The following is a 16292-nucleotide window of genomic DNA, read 5'->3' on the forward strand; positions in this document are numbered from 1 at the left end:
GAAGTTAACTTTCCCTGGGTGGAAAAGAGTGCAGAGCTTGATGCAAAACCCCATTTTGTAGGTAAGGAACCTAAAGCATAGAGAGGCAAGTAATTTCTCCAAGGTCCCACAGATGTTAGTAAGGGAAGAAGCCAGAATTTGCCCATAGGCAAAATGGCTAAACTCTTCCCACATTCCCAAGAACTCACTTGAAATAAAGCAATGAGAGATTCCTAAGTGGTGGGACTACTGAAAGGCAGCCACTGAAAAGAATGGTCTCATTCACTGGACAGCTGTCCCAGGCCATTCTCGTCTGTGTGTGTGTGTTGGGAGGCTGTCCATTTCCATTATTCAGGGAGCAGTTATTCTACTTTCCTGGCATGTTCAAGGACATTTGCTTCTCTTCATTTTTCCCTCCTCTTGTGAGCTCTTCTGTCAGGGGAGAGGGAAGAGGTAACTTTGGGGAAATGCATTATTGGGGATACAGTTAAATAACTGGCTCACATGACAATTTGTATATTTTGTCTGCTTGAATTATCTGGAACCCACTTTAGTTTTATTAGTTGGCCCTATGGTGAGTTTAGTAAGAGATCACACACAGGACACAGGGCCTTTAACAGATGTAAGTTTCACTCTTCAAACTCACAGGCCTAAGACTGTGACCATTTAGTTAATAGTTGTTCAAAAATTAATGATGGTCACAGGCAACTGCCTCACCCAACTTTGGTTTTCTAGCGAGGACCATGGACTCTCAAGGTTCAAGCCCCTAATGAGGCTATCTGGACTCACCCAATCTGGTCTCTGAACCAGGGAGGGAAGTCCTCTAACATGCTGGACAAATGCCCTGGTCCTTTGCTGCAAGCCAAGCAGTGATGAGACCCTCCACCCCACCAGGAAACCCTTAGGACGGACCAGTGGGACTTGTTGGAAATCTTTCTCCATTGAACCAAAATCAGCCTCCCATTGTGGCTTCCACCTTTCTCTTTTCTGCCTCTCCACTACCTGGTAGTTTAAATGGATAATGATAAACTTTATTTTTTAAAGGAAGTAAAAAAGTAAGACATTACCAATATGATGAAGGTCCTGTGCACCAATCACCAATCTTACACTCCTTCTCTCCCCACTCCCTCAATCTGCTTATATATTTGGACCGTGGGATTCCCATGTGAAAGAGACACTGGTGGAAGCATTTACAGTGGAGTGATTAATAGCAGAAAGTGGTAGGCATAGACTGGACTTTAAATGTGGTGGATATTTACTAGCTGTCTCTATAAATTGCGTAACCACGGGCTACCTTATCCAACCTAAGCTCCATTTCCTCGTCTTTAAAATGGGAACAATAATCACAGTTATTGTACGGGCTGTTGTGGGGATTAAATGAGACAGAATTTAAGTCATTTATTTAGCTGTTAGCGTTTAAAGTAGCTGGTCCAAGTGTTTTCTCTCCCTCCATCTCCTGGAAATTCAAGGACTTCAAGGAAATGGGCCTTGAAGGGGGTGGCGAGGTTTGTTTAAGTCACAGCTAGTTGGTAGCAGAACGGAAACCTCCTCCCAGATCCCTGACTTCACCATCTGGAAACCCTTTCTGCTCCCCACCGCTTTCGTTGGTGTCCGCAGCAGTCCTTTTTGCCTCTGAAGAATAAAAACGCACTCCTCATCCAAAGTGCCCACTCCGGGAAGCCTCTGCCAATCACCGACGACCACTGCAGTGCGCTCGGGTCTGGGCTTTCTGCCATTTAGGGAACGGGAGGAGGAAGATGGAACACTCGATCTCCTCAGGAGTAATTAAAGGTTAAAGGCAGTTCTGGGCGTTGCCCAGGCCTGGAGGAACCCTCTGTCCTAGGGTTCCTGTCATTTGCATTCCAATAAGGCCACCTCACTCCTTCGACCCGGTCTGCGGGCGCCTCGGGCAGTCAAGGCACCGAGGCTAGAGCACCTGGAGCCAGGAGCGCTCTGGGCGCGCGGGGGCGTGGGGCTGGAAAGGGTGCAACAGGTTGGGGGTAAGAGCGGAGCCAGGTGGTTGGAGGCGGTGTCCGGGCGCCGGACGAACGCTGGGGCGGGACCAAGGGGCGTGGCTTCCCTCAGGTGCCGCGAGCGCTAAGGTTTCACTGAAACTGGCGCAGCGTTGGGGAGGAGCGCAGAGGCTACAATTAGAGGCAGGTGAGAGGGCGGCTTTCTCTCCGAGCGGCGAGTGGAGGTCTGAGTTTCGAGTCATTGGCGGCGAATTCCCCGCTCGCTGGGCGACGGGACTGGTGGAAGGATGCGAAGGCCGAACGCGGTGTGGCTGCTGGGGGGCACCATCCTGCTGGCGGCCTCTGCCTCCTGCAATCACACCATCCCAGGTGAGCAACTTGGCCGAGGAGGGCTCCTGCCGCTAAGGAGCTGGGGTCCGGGACGCCGTGGGCAGGTTTTGGAAGCGCGAAGGGTGACGCCAACCACCTCCCCTACATCCCGCAGCTTCGTCTCGGTGGCTTTGACCGGGGGTCCCAGTGCCCCGAGAGCAGCCGAATGGGACAACCCGAAGAGGAAAGGGAATGGAGTGCTCGAGTCTCAAGGGTACCCGGAGGGCTCAGTCTCCTTTCCCCTGGGTTGGCTTCTTTGCAAACACTAAGTCATTAAGGAGCTTTCCGCACTCCCTGGCGACTTCCTCCGGGCCGGTCCCATGGGACCCCTGGAGTTAGCGGCCCAGAGCGGGGTGGAGTGAGTGGGTTCCGCGGCCTAGAACCTTCTACTTCACTTTTTTTTTTCTTCAACTCCGTCAGCCTTTGGAGCTCCCTCTTTGGGATCGGCGTTCAGACCCACTGGGGCCCGCAGCCGCTCTGGGTATGGAAGTCAGGGCCAGACCCCGCGGGTTCCCAGCGTAACCACCGCTCACCTTCAAGTTTGTTGAGCCAGTTGGGCGTCACGCAGATTTACGGATGAAACTCCTTGAACCTTGCCTTTATTCGGCCAAGTGACCTCGGGGCCTTGGCTTTGCGAGCCCTTGAACGCCACACCGAGCTTACACTGGCTGCCACCCGGGTTGGAGGCTGCCAGCCCCAGGAACCGAACGGCCTGAGAGCCGACTGGGGGTGGTACTCGGGTGCCACATTTTTCGCGGCTGCGGATCCCGCGGGCGTGCTGCCTTGGGTCAGCTCCAGTTGTCCTGCTGGGGGTGGAATCTCCCGGGCGGAGCAGGCCTCTGAGAATGTGGGGGTGGGGGATGCTGAGAACCCGCTAGTGTGGGGCTAATCGACCCCCGCTGTTCCGGGCTGACCCGGGAGCCTTCAATGGGAGGTTTTTATTCCCCTGGGAAATTTGCAGACCTGCTGTAGAAGGCAGTTTCTCACTTTTACCCTTTTCATAAAGTGATTGTAAAAGAACAAATCACTGGATTTGAATTAGATTGAGGAAGGTGATCCTTTTATCTCTGGAGTTAGAGAAAAGCACATTACGGTGTATGTTTGAAAGCTGCACCTCTATACACATTTTATGGTCACGATTTATTTATTTTCAGAAGTATTGAAAATGAGGAACACTTCTCCACTTACCTTTATCTTTTAAAGCGAGAAACTTAAAATTCAGGAGCTAAAGGTAGAATGTGCAAACATTTTGGAAAAACGTGTGGGTGCAGGTGATTCAGCGCTTTTATGATTCAGACTCACCCTATAGGAAGCTAGCCTGCGTGTCCGTTTGTTCTTGTTTACCAGGTGTCTGGGCTGGGACTGGGGGATTTCTGGAGCATAAGGTGAACTTAGTTGAACAAGAACAAAAAAATCAAGTTACTTGTTAACCAGAACTATTTAATATTGCACTTTGGGTGTTTCCTTTTTCCTCTGCATATTTTATTCCGGTGTAGGGTAACTTTCCTCCCAACTTGAAAACGAATTGATTTTGATTAAGAAACAGAGTATCGCCAATGTTTTCCTGCCCCTCAGCCCATGCCTTTGCTCAGCCCCTTTTAGGTGACCCTTCTGCGTGTGCCTCAGTTTGCTGCAGGACAAATAACAGCCTGGATTTTCCTCCCAAAGGCCTTACCCAAAAAGACTGCCTCACGACAGGAAACTCAGCCTAGAATACAACGTTACTGTTTACAGATGCAGGCCACTGGCTGCGGGGGTGGGGGGGGGGGGGTGTAAGGAAAACACTCCACCAGGCTTTGATTTCTTTCCTATCACAACAGTAATTGATAATTATTTGTGTAAATACGTTTAATTTGGATTACACTGGATTGTGACCTCGTGGAGGCCGGGGACCCCCTGGTCATCTCCATTGCCCTGGTCCAGCACAGTCATTACCTAAATAAAGGACCTCAGTAAATAGTGAATGAAGAACGAAGTGAAGGGACTTGCCCAGAGTGACCTGGCGGGTTGGTTGCTGGTGGGCATTTAAAACAGCTTCTTTCAGGCACACATTGCTCTCCGCCATATCACAAGCCTGGGAGGTCCCCTATGATAGTCATTCTTTTGTTCTTTTGGAGACTGAAACTTCTGTTCTCTTTTTTTATTGATTTTTAATGATACATGTAATATGTGACCACTGTAGAGTAAAAGTGAGGAGAAAAAAGGAAGAATTCAATTAGATCACCTTCAGTATCCAAGTAACCACTGCCCACATTTTGGTACACATCCCTTCCCATGCATCTATGCAACTAATCTGTATTCTTGCACAAAAATCTTTTTGTACAAGTCTGGGATTATATAAACATCAGTAGCATGTTTGTAATTATAGAACATTTTAAGGGCTCTAAAATGGAGAATTTTTGTATCATACTTTTTAAATTGACCCTCTGTTGTTAAACACATGGGGTATTTCCAATGTATTGTAATAAGAGAGAATGTTATAATGAACGTGAAGATGGGATTTTAAATTTGTGTTGATTTCTTGGCTTGCCTTGCAGTTAGTAATTAACCTTGATAGGTGATGTTTTAGTGAAGTCGGTGTTTGACTTTTTTAAGGTTTTATTAGCTGGGCAGGTGTTGAGATGAAAAGAGCTCATCCTGAGAGAACACATAAGAATTTACTAAAGTGCACCTACCTACCTAGGAAGGGGTACTCGGCAGCCCAAGCTTTTTATTTTTCAGTCTCTGCTCCTGAAGTTTGGAAACAAAAGATTTGGGGTAAACAGATAAGAGGGAAAAAATGCAAGAGGAGGGTTAACACCAATAAAGTACCTGCTTTATACGTGGTTCAGTGAGGAGTGCTTAAAATAACCAAAAACAGTGCTTGGAAAGTTAAGTTTTATACACATTTTTCAAAATTATACAAATCAGAAGGGTTAAAAAAAGTGAAAATCCCCAAATTTCTCCTCTTTCCACAGACTTCTCTGTGCACAAATACATATTTTGTAACAATACAAAGATGATATACATGCTGTCTTTTAATTTATTTAACCTAATAAGTCTATTTGTGGTCAGTGTGTAGACACCTGTCAATGCTTTTTAAAAAAATTATGTATTTTTAGAGAGAGGGGAAAGGAGAGAGAAAGAGAGGGAGAGGAACATGGATGTGCGAGAGAAACATCGATTGGTGTCTCTTGCACGCCCCCGACTAGGGAGCTGGTCCACAGCCCACATGTACCCTAACAAGGACTCAAACCTCCAACATTTCAGTCCACAGACTGGCACTCAATCCACTGAGTCACAACAGCCAGGGTGCATAATTTTTTTAAATAACGTTTTTAATTTATAAGTCTGAATTATGTCAGTGTGATATACATACCTAGATCAATTTCTTAGGTCAAAGTGGAGGCTAAATTCATTTTTTTGTGTTTTTATTGTTCTTGTTTATTCTGTTACAGTTTTCCCAATTTTTCTCCCTTTGCCCTCCTCTATCCTGCCTTCCCCCCTACACTCCATCCCCGCACCATTGTCCTTGAGCATGGGTCTTCCATACGTGTTCTTTGACTAATACCTTCCCCTTCTTTCTATTGCTCCTTCCCTCCCCCCTTCCTCTGGCAGCTGTCAGTCTCTTTCTGTTTCCATGCTCTGGTTCTGTTTTGCTTGTTCAGTTTATTTTGTTCATTAGATTCCTCTTACAAGTGAGATCATATGGTATTTGTCTTTTACCATCTGCCTTATTTCACTTAGCATAATAGTCTTCACTTCCATCCCTGTGGTTGCAAAGGGTAGGAACTCCTTTTTCCTTGCTGTGTAGTATTCCATTGTGTAAATAATCCACTCATCTACTGATGGACACTTAGGTTGTTTCCAATACGTGGCTATTGTAAATAGTGCTGCTATGAACATATGGGTGCATGAGTTCTTTTGGTGTTTCAGGAGCTAAATTCACTTTTAAATTCAAGGTTCCAAGCAACTGAGCCAGTTAGCTTTCTGTCTTGATGGCCTTTCTTCCCAGTGAGATGAATCTGGACTAATTCCAACATAATATTTATCACACTGTACTTTAATTACCAATTTATCAGTCTCCCATTAGGTTATGGTTTCCCAAAGCAGAGATTGTCATGTTGACTTTGCCTTGAAGTAGGTACCAAATTATTTGCTGCATGAGTAATGAATAACATTCCCATTTAAATGGTATGTATTTATCCATGATTACTGAGCATGAATCTCCAAATATTCTGTAATCTCATTTAAATAGGAGACCTATGTCAAGGCTTTGATTTAGTTTGTGCTAAATTATTTTTTAAATTTATAGCTTAGAGGCATTTTATTATTTAAAAAACTGATGCTTATAATCATAAACTAATAACTTAAATTTCATCATACATTTACTTCTTTTTTTTTTTTTTTGCTTAACATTCTCGTAAATCTTTAGCTTCATTGATTTTGGCTGCTCTATAAGGAGATCCTCCCTTGTACAGATAATTTAAAAGCATAGTTCATCGACGTGCATCTCTTATTTTTCCTTTATTGACAGTAGAGCTTACACCTAGTGTTAGTGCTGCTTGCTGTTTGTCACTGCGGGTTCAGACCCATCTCTGTAGTAGCCACCACTGAAGGCAGATTTTGTTTGACTCAAGGCTCCTTGTGCTCCATGGCTTGCGAAACATAATGGCCTGCAGACCCTGCAGTGGCAAACGTCAGTCCAACTGATCATGCTATACTGGCCGTGCTCTTGCTCTGCTGGGCTCCCCTACCTCCATGGACAGCCCGGTGCTTCCCGGTGCTTCCCAGCCCTGAGGCCACAGCCGCCGATTCCACATCTCTCCCAGAAAGCAATGCAGCCACCACTGGCAGGGGCAAATGTCCAGACACAGGTGCTCAAGGAAACACAGCAGTGGTGGCTCTCTGTACATTTATTGTGGGGGAATATTCACTGTATAAAGGTCATAATTTATTGAACTACAGTCACCATTTAATAATGGGGTGACTTGCTGAGAAATGTGTTGCTAGGCCATTATGTCATTGTTCAAACATCACAGAGGGTATTTATATAAACCTAGATGGCCTAGCCTGTTACACACCTAGGCTATCTGATACAGCCTGTTGTTCCTAGGCTATAAGCCTGTACAGCACATTACTATATAAAACAACACCAGATTAAATCAGGCACAAGAGAAAATGATGCAAGTAAGAGGTGCAGTAAACAAAATGTATAAGGCTGCTGCTGGTGTAACAGTATGCCGTTTCACAGCAAACTTTTTGATAAGTAGACTATGCTCTAAAATTACAAAAAGTGTACTATATTAAATGGGTAAACTAGTAACAGTCGTTTATTAGCTTTATCAAGCAGTAGGTAGCGTGCATCATTCTGTGTGCTGTACTTTTGTATGACTGGTAGTGCAGGAGGTGTGCTTACACCAGCGTCACCACAGACGTGTGAGCGATGCCTTGCACTGTGATGTCACTAGGTGTAGGAAATTTCCTGCTCTATTACAATCTTATGGGACCATCATTTTTTTAAAGAAATTCATTTTTATTGATTCTAGAGCAAGAGGAAGGGAGGGAGAGAGAAACATCGATGTGAGAGAGAAATCTTGATAGGCCGTCTCGTGCACATGCCCCAACTGAGGACTGAACCTGCAACCCAGGCATGTGCCTTGACAGAGCATTGAAGTGGCAACACCAACTGAGCCACACTGATAATCAGGGCACTCTTATTGCCCTCCCCGAACACCCATCCCCTCGTCCAGAGCCTCTAATCGCCCCGTTCCCCACCCCCTGGCAACCACTAATCTACTTTCTGCCTATGTATTGGCCTATTCAGGACATTTAATATAAATGAAATACGTGTTCCTTTGTAACTGGCTTTTTTTCACTTCTCATAATCTTTTCATGCTTCCTCTGTGTGGTAGCAGGTATCAGTGCTTCCTTTTATTATAAAATAAGGCTCCACTTTACACGTATGCCACATTTTGTTTCTCCACCCATTTGTTGATGGTCACTTGGGTTGTTACCTCTTTGGCTGTTAGGAGTAGTGCTGCCGTGAACAGTTACGCACAAGTGTTCGCGTGGACATGTGTTTTCACTTGTCCTGGGTGCATGCCGCAGAGCGGGAGTTACTGGGTTCCATGGCAGTCTGTGTTTGACTGTCTGAGGAGCCGACAGCATGTTCTCCACGGCAGCCGTCCTGTTTCACATTCCTGCATGTTCCAGTCGCTGTGTGATTCTGAAATAAACCCAGGTCTAATTTAATCTTAAAATATGTCAGTGTGTAATCGGAAAAGATGGGGATTTCTTTTTCAAACATAACCACTAAGAATAATATAGTCAAATGTCTAATCAATGTTCAAATTTCTAGTTCGCTGTAAATGTCATAAACATAATTTAATAGCTTGTTTGAACCAGGATCCAAATAAGGTCTATGTATTACGTAAAGTTATATGTCCTTTAAATCTTTTTTTAAAGATTTTTTAAAAGATATTTATTTATTTATTTATTTATTTATTTTTAGAGAGGGAAGGGAGGGAGAAAGAGAGAGAGAGAAACATCAATGTGCGGTTGCTGGGGGCTGTGGCCTGCAACCCAGGCATGCGCCCTGACTGGGAATCGAACCTGGGACACTTTGGTTTGAAGTCCAAGCTCAATCCACTGAGCTACACCAGCCAGGGCTCCTTTAAATCTTTTAATCTACAAGTTTACTTCCACATCTCTTTCTCTTATTTTATTTTTGCCTTGTAATTTGTTTGGAAGAAACCAGGTCCTTTATCCTGTAGCAGGTTCCACAGTCTGGATTTTGTTGGGTACATTCTTGTGTTATTCTCTCATCTGTCCCATTGTCCCCTTTATTTCTGTTAAAATGGGGTTAGACAGAGGTGCTGGATCAAATTTAGCCTTTGTTGTTTTTGGGTTTTTGCAAGGTTATTTCACAGGTGCCGCTTCCCTTGGGGCACATCTGGTTGTTATTTTTTGTGACGTTAGTAACTGAACACTCAATGCCGGGATTTTCCTTCATTTTATAAAGCAAGTTGTATAACTTTTAAAATAGACATACTGAAGGGAGAAAAATGGGTTTTCCTTTTGATAATTTTAAAACCTTGTTGGCTCTGTGTCCTGCAGAAATGCAGGCTAACTCGTTGAGTTGGTCTCTGGTGGGCGGTTTCTAGGGATGTCCTAGCTCTTCAAGTGCCAAGTTTCTCAGAACACCAATGCACTACTCATAGTCACCAGCCTTGCCACAGCCCTCTCCGGAGATCTGGTAAGCGATCTGGAGATGGATGGAGAATATACAGGATTCTCTTAACCTCTGAGAGCCTTCTAGAACTTGTTGATATTAATACAAATGAATATGTAAGTTATTGGAGGGGAGGGGCTTACTTAAAGAGGGTGGTTTTTAACTGGTAAACCTTTACACTTAGAATTTTTGGTTTGAGAAGACGTGTGGAGTCAGCACAGGTTGGGCCGGTCTCCATGGACGCCATCATGTGACCTCACCTCGGGACCTCAGAGGGGCAGTGTGGTGTGCAGGTTAGAACCACGGGTTCTAGAAGTGGATTTCCTGGGGTCGAATCCTGACTCTCCCGCCTAGCAACTGTTTCACCTTGGGAAAGTTGCTCCGTTTCTTTATGCTTCAGATTCTACATCTATAATATGAGGATCTACTAAGAATGCCTACACCAGGGGGGTCAAACTCATTTTCACTGGGGACCACATCAGCCTCGCAATTGCATTCAAAGGGCCAAACAGAGCTTCTTGCCCCTAGTTAAGGAGTAGTTACATTTATACAGTCCCAAAATTACATCCAAAAGGCAACAAAGTTGCCCTTTGAAAGCAACCTTGAGGCTGATGTGGCCGCCGGGGAAAATGAGTTTGACACCCCTGCCCTACACTGTAAGGTTGTGAAAGTGAAATAAGTTAATGCATGTCAAGTGTTGAAAGCGATGCCGGACACGTGATGAGAGTTGAGCCCTTATTAAACATTAGCGCTCTCCTTTTTCCCAGCTGCCAGTGAGGTGCTTGGTCCTTCCGAAGAAGCTAAGGCCATACTGGGCGAGGCCCTCACTACATCTGGCGACTAGGCCTGCATCCCACAGGGCTTGCCCACACCATGACCTCTGCCTCAGAGCTCACCTGCCTCAGAGCTCACCTGCGTCTACTTGGCCCTTATCCTACTGGAGGATGAGGTGACAGTGACAGAAGATAAGATCTATGGTCTTCTGTCATATTAGAACAGCCGTCGTGAATGTTGAGCCTTTCTGGCCAGGCTTGTTTGCAAAGGCTCTGGCCAATGTCAACATTAGGAGCCTAACCTGCAAAGCAGGGGCTGGTGGACCGGCCCCAGTAGGAGGTCTGACTCTGCCACTGCTCCTCCACCCCATAGAGAAGAAAGTGGCAACAAAGAAAGAAGAATTTGAGGACTCTAATGATGATACAGGCTATGGTCTTTCTAACTAAAGCTCTTTTGTAACAAGTTCAATAAAAAGCTGAAATCTTGGGAAAAAAAAGTTAGCATTGCCCAGAGCACTGTGGTTCAGTTCACTGGGGTTCAGTTCACTGGGTGTGGTCAGCGGAGTGAAAGGCCCCCTGGTTCTCGGGCCTGGGTTGCAGGTTTGGTCCTGGAGAGGCAACTGATTGATGTTTTTTCCTCCCTCCCCCTTTCTCTAAAAACAAACAAATAAAATCTTTTTTAAAAAGTTAGTGTTTACTGGTAGTCAGCTAGTTTATTTTGTCGAGCTGTGCTCCTGTCACCGCCTGCTGGTGTCCGTGTGGTTTTGACCAGGCCAGGGCCCTAGAGAAGTGGGTGGAGAGCTGTGCCTCTCGGATCTCCCTTCTGCCTTCATTGGTGTGGCTGGCTGAGCCTTTCCATCCATCACAAGTGTGTGGAGCATCGGCATCCAGGGCTGTGCCAAGGGCTGTGGGGACCATAAAGGAATTATGACACAGCCCTAGAATTAGAGAAGCTTACAACCTTATACAGGGATCCTTACCATTTTGGGACTGGGGGGACAAGTTCCATAGACACCTCACCCATCTGTTAAATACATTGGTACTGTTCCCTTGGGGCACATCAGAACTAGTCACTCTGGTTTTGAAAAATGTGTGAGTGGTTCATGAAATCAATGCAGAGGATGGTGACTGGCTTTTTATAAGAATGGAATAGAGCACAATAGAAAGTATCGGAGTGTTTCCTGCATAATTGTTATTTTGTGAAACTTATCTTTCTGTTTTGGATATTTGTATTGGAACTAGGTCACCATGCACAGTATGTTTCTTACTATGAGTTATAGTCAAGTGTATGAACAGCACTGTAATATGTAAGATTATTATTTTTATTTAAAATAATTTATGTCCTTTTAAAAATTATAAAAGAAGTAGGAACAAGATGTAGGTCTGTGCTAAATGGATTAGTTCCTGTGCTATCACAAACTACCAGAAAGTGGTGGCTTCCACAACAGAACCTGACTCTGTCGCAGTTGTGGGGGCCAGAAGTTTGAAGTCTCTCGGAAGGCTCTGAGGAGCCAATCCCTTGCCTCCTCTAGCTTCTGGCGACTGTTGGCTTATTTATCAGCATCGCTTGATCTCCGCCTCCCTTTTCACACCCTCTCTCCTCTGCCTTTCTTTTACAGAGACACACTTGCCGTTGGATTTAGGGCCCACCTGAATAATCCAGGGTGATTTCATTAAGATCCTTCCTTACATTTACAAAAACCCTCTTTCTAAATAATGTAGTGATCACAAATTCCAGGGATTAGGACATGAACATACCTCTTAGGGGCCACCTTTCAACCTTCTGCACTAAGTAAAAAGTGAAGTATTGGTCTCCATACCTTCTAACCCTGCACCCAGGCCAACCACGCATCCCGCTGAACACAGGTGTGGAGCTAGACAAGGGAAAGTGGAGACTACGCAGGAAAACTAGCAGATAAACTCAGGAGCAGATTTAACACCCTCCCTGGAGTACCGTGGTATACTTTGCCCTGTTTTCTCCGCATGGTGGAAGGCCTGCTCTTCCCCAGAATGAAAATGAGATTCTTCAGTGTCCTCAAACTATCCCTCATTTTCTTCTGCAGGTCCAGGAACACTTGGTTGGGGCAGGTTGTAGGCTGAATACACCATTCATTTATTTATGGTTTCTAAAGTTTAACTCATAATAATGGGGATGAGAGTGTAAGTTGTTAAAGCTTGCCACGTTTATGTACTTGAAAGTCAGAACACGGATTTGGGAAGGTCTCCAGGAGGCCCACACTGAAGTGGAGGCATCCCTGCTGTGGCTGAGGATGTCCCAGTGGCTGGAGAAGGAATGTCCCTTGTGCTTCTGGGGATCTCCCAGGATCTCCCTGGGTCGGGTTTTGGGATAAGGAATAACCGATGGGCCAGGGTGGACCCCATCTCAGCCAGAGTGAGATGGCCGTTGTAAGAAGAATTAGGAATTAATGAGTATAGACACTTTGTAAAAATAAATTGAATACAGTCAGTTTTATTGAGATTCATAGAAATCAATGTTGTATTCTATGCATACTCCACAACCCTCTGATTGAAAAAAAAAACTACTGAAAAACAAAACAGGGAAACAAAAACCAGGGGCAGCAGGAATCCCACTAATCCAATCACCGGAGGAAAGTCCCGGTCGGGTAAGCATTCTGTGTATTCCTTCTGTCTTCGTCTAAACTGAAGTGTTTTTACTTGGACTTTTGAGCATTGCTGCGGGAACACTGGTTTCAGTAATGACCCTTGTCTGCCTTGCCTTTCTTGTACAGGAGTCAATAGATCCACTAAAGGAAGAAGTCTCATTGGTAACAAGGTCAATGGCCCATCTCATATCTCTGGGACGGAAGTTACAGTGGAGCAGAGCTTTTCTGTGGACGAGTTTTCTGCCTCCCTCCTCACTGGAAAACTGACCACCGTCTTTCTTCCAGTCGTCTACCTGGTTGTGTTTGTGGTTGGTTTGCCGAGTAATGGCATGGCCCTGTGGGTCTTTCTTTTCCGCACAAAGAAGAGGCACCCCGCTGTGGTTTACATGGCCTGTCTGGCCTTGGCCGACCTCCTCTCTATCATCTGGTTACCTTTGAAGATTGCCTATCACATACATGGCAACAACTGGATTTATGGGGAATCTCTTTGCAAGGTACTCATTGGTTTTTTCTATGGCAACATGTATTGCTCCATTCTGTTCATGACCTGCCTCAGCGTGCAGAGGTACTGGGTCATTGTGAACCCCATGGTGCACACCAAGAAGAATGCAAACATTGCCATCGGTATCTCCCTGGGAATATGGCTGCTGATTCTGCTGGCTACCATTCCCTTGTATGTCGTGAAGCAGACCACTTACATTCCAGCCCTTAACATCACCACCTGTCATGATGTTTTACCGAAGGAGGTGTTGGTGGGGGACATGTTCAATTATTTCCTCTCTCTGGCCATTGGAGTCTTCCTGTTCCCAGCCATCCTCATGGCTTCTGCGTATGTGCTGATGATCAGAACACTTCAGTCTTCGGCCATTGATGAAAACTCGGGAAAGAAGAGGAAGAGAGCCATCAAACTTATTGTCACTGTCCTGGTCATGTACCTGGTCTGCTTCACCCCTAGTAACCTTCTGCTCGTGGTGCATTATTTCATGATCAAACACTGGGGCCAGAGCCACGTCTACGCCCTGTACCTCGTAGCCCTCTGCCTGTCCACCCTCAACAGCTGCATCGACCCCTTCGTCTATTACTTTGTATCAGAAGACTTTAGGAATCATGCAAAGAATGCTCTTCTTTGTCGAAGCGTCCGTACAGTAAAGCGGATGCAAGTATCCCTCACGTCAAAGAAATTCTCCAGGAAATCCAGCTCTTATTCTTCAAGTTCAACCACCATTAAAACCTCCTACTGAGTATTGCAGATCCCCTGGTGGGTTTCACAGGAAGAATTGGAGCTTGCTTGATGTTATGGAGATATTTCTGTTGTTTCCTAACCAAGTGGCTCTTTTCACATACCATGTATATGCAGCACCTCTCAGGATTGCTGGAAGCTTCCCTGTTTGCATGAGGAAAATCTGCCAAATTAATTCCTTTACTCAGATGCTCCTAGAAATGGAATTTATAGAAGCAAGAAGCAGACTTTTTAGAAGGTGGTAAAAACAAAAACAACCCCAAAATCAGAAACCCTGTGACTTGCAAGAACTGGTCTTAGCTTGAAGCCTAACTTCTCAGCTGGAACTACCTTTCTTGTACATTTAGGCTTAATAACAGTCTTGTTAGGGCTTAAGGGCCCTCAGTGATGACCAGTCCAATTGACTGACTTGACAGATAAGGACAGAAGAGATGAAGGAGCTGCCCTGAGTCAGGCTTTCAACCAATGGCGTCGAGTCAGGATTGGAGAGCAGAATTTAAATGGTCGGTGGGGTACTTGTGCCAACTCATCGGAATCACGGGAGGTCTTGTTTGAAAATGCAGGTTCGTCAGACTCGGGGGTGAGAGCTCAGAGTCTGGGAACAGGGCCCAGGAGCCTGCCTTCTAAAATGAGCCTCTGGGTGAGGCTCGAGCATACTGGGTTTGTGAGCCACTGGTGTGGCTCACCAGTTTTAAAAAGAGAAGCAAACAGAATGTTTTGTGTCTCTTTTATGTTCAGCTTTTAATGAAATCGGTTTGTTGACTTACTGGGTCTTTCAATTTCTTTATTGATCTTGAACTTTTATATGTATCATTATCACTCTGAGGAAAATACAGTGTGGATTTTAAACATGAAAATACAAATTTTATGTAACTTTTTACTGACTTCAGTGAAGTCTTCAGATAGCCTGAGTTTCACAACTAGAAATAGAATTTACCACTTAGTATTTTAAGAAATTATTTATTGTCAGTTTTGTTTCTCTGTTATCAAATAGGAACTTATTGGATGTGAACCACATCTTTTTGGAAAAAACCACTAAAATACATGTGATTTGCAGTAAAATATCTAAGAGGTACTTGACTGCAAACTGACTATACAACTCGTATTTGTGACATTTTGAAATAATTATTTTATTGCATGATTTATAAACAATATGACTTTTTTTACAATGTCTTTCTGAATTGTGAGTGTGTGTGTGTATGTATGTCTGTTTGAGGGAAGGAATTTTTAAAAAGGAAGCAATGTTATTATTCTAAGAAGAAATGATGTAATGCTCACTCCTTATTTTTACATAAGTAGGGCCATGCTGTACATACTGCTGTTATACTGGTTTTTCATGTACTTACATTTCAGAATTCTTTCCATGTCTGCATCAGGAGGTTGATCTTCATTTTTAAAAGATACAGACTGTCTAATATTTTGAGTATATTGGGATGTATGTAGTCATTTCCCTTCCTGTGGCTCCCCACCCCCCATTAATACGGGGCTGCACTGAACACCTGTGTGCACTCTGAGCACTCCTGCAGGCCGAGTTCTGGGAAGTGGAATGGCCAGGTGGAAATTAGACACGTACTTAAAATTTTAAATTTTGGTAACTCTTGCCTTGAGTAATTTATATTTCTACCAAAAAGTGCATTTGCAACTGTTTCCTGAAAAGCTCATCTACATTTGATGTATCCATTTTTTTTTAAACTTTACCAATCTGTTGGGGAAAAAAAAGAAACCCTCATTCTTTTAATTTATTTTAAAGCAGTACAGCTTAGTGGCTGAGAGTGCAAGTTCTGAGCTGCTGGACAAGGCTGCATTCTGACTCCATTGTTTCTTTGTCTGGTTAACTTAGATGCCTCAGTTTCCTCATTTGTAAAATGAGGATAATAAGATCTTTCTCACTGAGTTATTAGCATTAAACGTTCAGCACATCTGTGCACTCTTGTGTTACGTAGCATTATTGCTATTGTCTCTCTCTCTGCTAGTGAGATCTCATTTCTGGTCCACCCCCTTTCACTTCAGTGCCAGTAGAATCCTGCCTGTCTTCTTGTTTTGCCTGCTTTTAGTCTCCTAGCAGGCTCCTGGGAGTCAATTGGTTGCCTCTCACACGCCCCCAGCTGGGGACAAGGCCCA

The 16292-nt window shown here is 44.6% G+C and overlaps 1 protein-coding gene and 1 pseudogene across 1 annotated transcript; both read left to right on the forward strand.

Moving 5' to 3' along the window:
- Positions 1-2024: 2024 nt before the first annotated feature.
- On the forward strand, positions 2025-15482 carry F2RL1 (F2R like trypsin receptor 1). The gene is made up of 2 exons (XM_028515785.2): positions 2025-2321; positions 13058-15482. The coding sequence occupies exons 1-2, from the start codon at positions 2240-2242 to the stop codon at positions 14170-14172; spliced, it is 1197 nt and encodes a 398-aa protein (XP_028371586.1). The 5' UTR covers positions 2025-2239; the 3' UTR covers positions 14173-15482.
- On the forward strand, positions 10164-10837 carry LOC114501509 (annotated as a pseudogene).
- Positions 15483-16292: the final 810 nt, after the last annotated feature.

This window comes from Phyllostomus discolor, chromosome 3 (genome assembly GCF_004126475.2).
Source record: "Phyllostomus discolor isolate MPI-MPIP mPhyDis1 chromosome 3, mPhyDis1.pri.v3, whole genome shotgun sequence".
Classification (NCBI taxonomy): domain Eukaryota; kingdom Metazoa; phylum Chordata; class Mammalia; order Chiroptera; family Phyllostomidae; genus Phyllostomus; species Phyllostomus discolor.